The 6,000-nt window shown below is 42.0% G+C and overlaps 1 protein-coding gene across 4 annotated transcripts in view; it reads right to left on the minus strand.

The window, feature by feature from the left end:
* Positions 1 to 674: 674 nt before the first annotated feature.
* Positions 675 to 6,000, minus strand: part of LOC103378667 (immunoglobulin-like domain-containing receptor 2) — a 12,277-nt gene continuing 6,951 nt past the window's right edge. For 3 of the 4 annotated variants that reach the window (XM_025055680.1, XM_008309949.3, XM_017032658.2), the window contains 6 exons: positions 5,436 to 5,582; positions 5,175 to 5,342; positions 4,325 to 4,453; positions 3,649 to 4,000; positions 2,835 to 3,546; positions 675 to 1,550 (listed from right to left, as the gene is read on the minus strand). In XM_025055680.1, the coding sequence (XP_024911448.1) occupies positions 1,515 to 1,550; positions 2,835 to 3,546; positions 3,649 to 4,000; positions 4,325 to 4,453; positions 5,175 to 5,342; positions 5,436 to 5,582 (1,544 nt within the window). In that variant the 3' untranslated portion in view covers positions 675 to 1,514. The remainder of the gene's footprint in view (positions 1,551 to 2,834; positions 3,547 to 3,648; positions 4,001 to 4,324; positions 4,454 to 5,174; positions 5,343 to 5,435; positions 5,583 to 6,000) is intronic. The other variant, XM_017032659.2, reaches the window with a different exon arrangement.

Here is a 6,000-nt window from a genome sequence, read left to right on the forward strand (position 1 = left end):
TGAGATCTTCCTCTGCTCTTCCTGCCTGACAACTTCATCTACATCCTTTGTGCGATGCATGAAATCTCTCTCCTCAGCACATGTCCGAACCATCCATGCTTCTCTAACTTTGCCTCAGAACTGTTCCACCTTAGCTGTCTGAACCTCTCATCTGCTCATTTCTAATCATCTCAGGTCACTCCCAGTGAAAATCTCAACATCTTCATCTCTCTCGCCTCCAAATTACAAAAACTATGACGCTCCATACAGAAGGAATAGATGGCTGAGCAAAACAGGCCTACCTCTAGTGACGAGGATTTATTGTGTGCTTAACAGCAAAGACTATCTAGTAAGTGTACCATTGTCAGAAGAAGCTAAGGGGCAATGAGGCAAATGTAAGAGAAAAGAAGGCTAGGATAGGATAGATTAACAGAGCAATCAGAGAATCACAGATGAACTGTAGGGTTACTGAGTGAAGGACAGAAACAAACTGGCACAACAGAGTATGCAGTAAATATGCAGACAGAAGAGAAATGTTATCAGGACCCCGGTGGAGGAGGCAGCTACAGGAGGGAACAGAACACAGGAGGTAGGATTCAAAATAAAATGGGAAATGCAAGACCATAACACATGTAGGACGGCCTTGACGTCTCTGACTGCACAGGATGTAAACAAAGGGAGTTGAATGTGAAAGCTGAAAGTCATACTAAGATACTTTATTTTAAAGTACACATGTACACTGTACACTTAGGCAAAATGTTATCCTTTGCATGTTACAATGATCATATTACATCACGCACCCATACATTGAATATGTACACTTTACACTGCACACAAACAAATGGCACCTTAGTACAAACATGGTGTTCTCTATTTTTTACATAAGTGTCTTTTCCTGCAAGTTTATTAGCGTTGTGTTCAACTAAACAGGCCCACGTTTTATACCCAGGAAGTGAATTGTGAGTGAATTGGAACTAGAAATTTTATTTCATATATATTTTGTGACATTTATGTTTGGTGATACGCCATGGGCTTTTCCTAAAAGAGGCTAAAAAAGGTTGGGAAACACTGTTGGTAAAGGACAATAGCAATAGTTGAAATAAATCGACCTGTATTCATTGACTGAATCTAGAGTGTGTCCTCTAATATAATAGCGTTGTCATATACAGTACCTTCTGTGCAACAACCAGGCTCTTGTACAGCGGCCGTGTCGTTGTATGGAAATGAATGCAAGCATTGTGCTCAGGGCAGAGTCAGGTTTTCTTAATAAGAGTGTCAATAAGAGAGGAGTGAGCAGAAACAATGCACAAGTTTAATGTAAGTCCAGCAAAGACGTCATGAGGCAAAGATGACTTCATCACTCGTGGATTGGCACAATCCAGAAATGTTAAGATTGATTCCAGGCTTCAGCCACTGAGGAAGAATATCCCGAGGTTTCAACAATAAACACTGATATCCTGTTCTTTTCTGACATACGTGTAATATGTAGTGTCAGTGAACCTTGTTCCATCTGATCCAAGGCTCTCATCAGTCATTCACACGATAAGAGAATCTCGGCTGAGGTGAGTGTTCTGGTGAAGAAAAAGGAACAAAAATAACAGTTCAAAAACGTTTATGAACATTGTGGTCAGTGGAACGAGGCGGGAGGAGATCAGGGAGAAAAAAAATCTTATGGGGAGTCTAAAAAGGTGAACATTATCATTTATCACGAATGAGTAAAAAGGTAAAAGGAAATATTTGTGTTTAGAAATCCTATAATAAAACATTATTTAATAATGACTCATTAATATCATAGAAAAGGAAACAAAGGAAAATGTTGAATTTTAATCACAATTAAGTTTGGGGGAGGTAGGAACTGATTTATTTGGTTCATATTAATGCTCTTTCTGAGCACCAAGGCCAATTAGTTGAGATATATATATATATATATATATACCTATATATATATATATATGGTGAATAATTAGTAACTGTTACATGATCTACCTAGTCCTCACTGGGGCTTCTGAACCTGACCTGTCAAAAAAAATGAGGAAATATGAAGGAAAAATGCATTTTAAGGAATATCCTGTTTGAAGTCAATACAAAGTACGGTGATCGACCTGAACTGAAACATTTGTTTTGAATTGTTTTGTATTTATATTAGAGCCGTCAGACTGTTAGCATCTTCAATCTAATTAATCAAAGGGGGTGGATTATGTAAAGTTCATCAGGATTTATAATGAGTTAATAAGATTAACCTCCCTAGATATGACACAATATTATTTTGTGTATTATGTATATATTGTTTTTTTTATAAGTGTTTTTTTTTCTTCAAAAAGTTGTTAAACTGAGGAGTAAGTACAAGTTAGTGGGAGATGTTTCATAATTACATGTGGTGACAATAAACCACACATGTAATTCAATAAAATAAACAATATAGGAGTCTGAAGTCTGAAGTGTTAGTGAACTAACTTGAACTCTTGTTCACATATCAGCATTTTTCATTAATACTCTGCAAAATACTACTGCTACTAATTATTGAATTCTGCAACAATATGATTAATCATCATTACTAACAGAGTATCACGCAACAAATCAAGATTAAAAATGTTAAATGTTTCCAGCCCTGATTTATTACACATGTGTGAATGAGAGGGAAACAGGTGGAAAGCTCAACAAGTGAGAAGCAGATGTAGTTTGGGTGGGTGAGGTTAGATACCTAGGACTGAACAGGGCACAAAAATGTGAATGTGAGGGTGTAGGCAGGGAGGAGTGACTAGAGACGAGGGTCAGAATGAATTAAACTCAAGTGTTCATTTATCATCAATTCCAAATATAAAATCAGTGTTTAATTACTGTAGATGATAACTCACCACTTTTCGAGATCTGTCTCTCGACTCCTCTCTACTGTTGGGGACGGACAGACATGGAGACGGGGAGGATCGTGCAGCCGGTGGCCGTGGTGATTGTCGATCAGTCCTGCTCCTCCCTGTGTCTAAATGTGGAGGCAGTGAATCTACCTCAGGTCTGTTGCTCGGTGAGTGGCCGCAATACCGAGTGGATTCGCTGCTGCTCTTCTTCGAGCTTCCCTTTGACGGCGTGTCTGAATCGTCGGCGTTTTTCGATTTGCCGAATCCACGCAGCTTAGCCTTCCGCTCCAGCAGACTATTTAGGAACACGGCATCGTAGTCCTTCTCCTGTGCAGAAGATGATGGACTTACTGTAGGGGGAGCGGGAACGGGACGGTCATTATCCCAGGTGCCTCTCCTCCTTTGTGGTGAAGGAAGTGGACTTATGTTGTTTTTATTTTTCCGGCCTCTTCTCGTATGATCCTCGTTCGCGTTACCCCTGAGCTCACTTTCTTCTTCGTAATAGTGCTGAGGTGGACCGTTACGGTGGGAAGGATATCGACAATACTCCAGGCGCTCCATCTCATATTCCCCATGATCTTCCGCCTTTTTCTCTGTACCTCTACCCGCTCTGAGCTTGTGAAAAGAGGCAAACTCCTCCAGCTCATCCAGCGAACCTCTTCTTTCAGCTGCGCGGTACGTTTTTCTTTCCAAGTGCTCCGAGCGAGGATTCCACCTGCAGTGAACGGTCCAAGAAAAAGACAAGTCAGAGTTTCCAGAGTGTGTGTGTGTGTGTGTATGAAGGGAATGATCATAAAAGAACTGGAGATGTTTGTACCTGTTGTGTTTGTCTTCTCTGTCGTGCGGATGTCTCTGCTGATCACAGCCCGGTCTCTGTAACTGCGAAGGAAGTGAGTGGTCGTCACTGTGTCGTCGCTGATGTGCAGGTTCACCGTGGTCATTAAAACGCTTAGGGGACGGCGGTTTGTCACAATAACGCTGGTGCTCTGGGCTGCCGTGGTCAACGAGACGCTGCGGGACTGGGCTGCGGTTGTTACAAAAGCGCTGAGTTTCAGGCTGAGGATCCTGGTCGGGGATGGTGGGCAGAGCTTTCTTCTGGATGTTTCGATACGTGTGATGGAAGCCGTTTTCTCCCTCGTGGAGAGAGCTCAGTTCAGACAGACTGCAGGCTGGAGAGGTCAGAGGATTAGTCATTGACAAATATATATAAGCACCAAATGAAAAGGTTGAAGGTGGTTTGTTTTCCTAAATGGAAAAAAAACTGGAAAGGATGAACGTCATTAGAATTTCCTCCAAGGAAGGAGACATGCAGAGCTGCAAGTCAATCATGAAATAGTGATGGAAAAACCGAGACTACAGAAATGTATGCTAGGCAAGCAAAAAGAAAGAAAGTTGGAAAATCAAGGTTAAATCAATGGAGCATGCAGCCTCTATATCAAGGATAGATCATGAATGATTTCAATCGTTTTTTGTTTTTGTTTTTTAAATCTTACACTGACGGCTGATGGATGCAGCAGGGTTGAAGTGAGCCAGTTGTTTCTCTACATACTGTAGCAGTCTGAGAGAATCCTGATCCTGAGGAGACGGCACGCGGTAGGGGAGACCTACAGCATGCATCGGTGCTGGAGATACACACTTGACTAATCAGCACAGGAAACCTCTACCTTTGGCTGCATTTTCGTTACAGTTCACTGAGACAATACATAAGATTCCTTTACATTCCTGAGTGTTTCTCCATGGACCGTGTGTGCACTTCACGTCTGGTCCGAAAGTTAAGATTACTCACATTTTAGCCAAGTGCGTGAGTCCTTGCATCAGTTATTGTCCTTGTAAAAAAATCTCACAACACCAGAAATTTATGTCACCTTCTTCAGGGTCACCAACCTTTTTGAAACTGAGAGCTACTTCAAGGGCACTTAGTAATGCAAAGAGCTACTTGTTTGATACAGACTTCCTGGACAATAAAATAATCAGTTCTGGGACATACAATAGTAGACACTCTTCTTACCGTCGTCATTGCACTCATTTGAATATCACTGCAGGTGGAACTGATTCAAAAAGCACAGTAACAGTACATATTGTGACCCTCTTGTTGACTACTTCTATTTTTAGAACATACCCTACAGACACCTTAGGTAGCTCATGGGGGGCTACCAGGTGACCCCGGGCACCATGTTGGTGACCCCTGCTCTAAAAGATGTTTTTGTTAGGAGAAGAACCAAATAACAAGGCCCATGTAAGAAGAGGATTCTTAAACTTCCTCGAACATTTCAAGCTACATCGTCGTTATCTCTAAACAAATGTGATGAAATAACTATTGCTTTTTACAGACGAGGACCTCACCTGTTGACAGCATAGTGCCTTCCGAGGGGGGAACAGAAGATATCTTATCCAGGAGAGAGGGTGGAGCGATGGGTAGCATGGTGGGCACACCAGTGACAAAGTACGGAGGGTAGGCCGGTGTCTGAGGGGTGGCGGTACGTGTCTTTATACCTTTCCCTGCTTCGTACACTATGAAAAAAAAACAAAACACATTGAGATATCACATAAAGCATTTTCTTTTATGACAGGTTTGTATTTTGAACTTTTTTTTTTTATACCCACAATGTCTGGGGCAGCAGCATGTGTCGGGGCAGCACCAACAGCTGACGTAGCAGCAGCAGGAGTGAGGACAACACTGACACCAGCAAATCCCGAAAAACAGGATGAATAACACACTGCCCAACGCCACGGCTGTAACAAACACCCACTCTGAAAAATATACACACGACACAAAAACACACCGGATCATTGTGTAAAAGTATTTGACTCCAGGGGCCGAAGTTTATCCTTCATTATAAAAGACATGTGACTCAGGGAGTCTTTATTTGCTGTACTTTTTATGAACACCGTTACAGTCTGCGAAAGAACGCGAGTTGCGACAAAATCACAGAAGTAAATGTTACAGTGTGTTACAGAAAAACTAGACGGACTTGTCTACGGGGAAATAGCAGGAAGGAGAAGGGAAGGCAGATAAGGAATTCTCCAACAATACCCCTAACACTCACACACACACACGCACAAACACACTCGCACACACACACACACCCACACACCGTTATCCAGAACTCAAATATAAACACACACGGGAAATCTTTCCTTCCTTGACGGAAAGAGCGGTGTATGCTGC

This window comes from Cynoglossus semilaevis, chromosome 5, assembly GCF_000523025.1.
Source record: "Cynoglossus semilaevis isolate Cse_v1.0 chromosome 5, Cse_v1.0, whole genome shotgun sequence".
NCBI lineage: Eukaryota > Metazoa > Chordata > Actinopteri > Pleuronectiformes > Cynoglossidae > Cynoglossus > Cynoglossus semilaevis.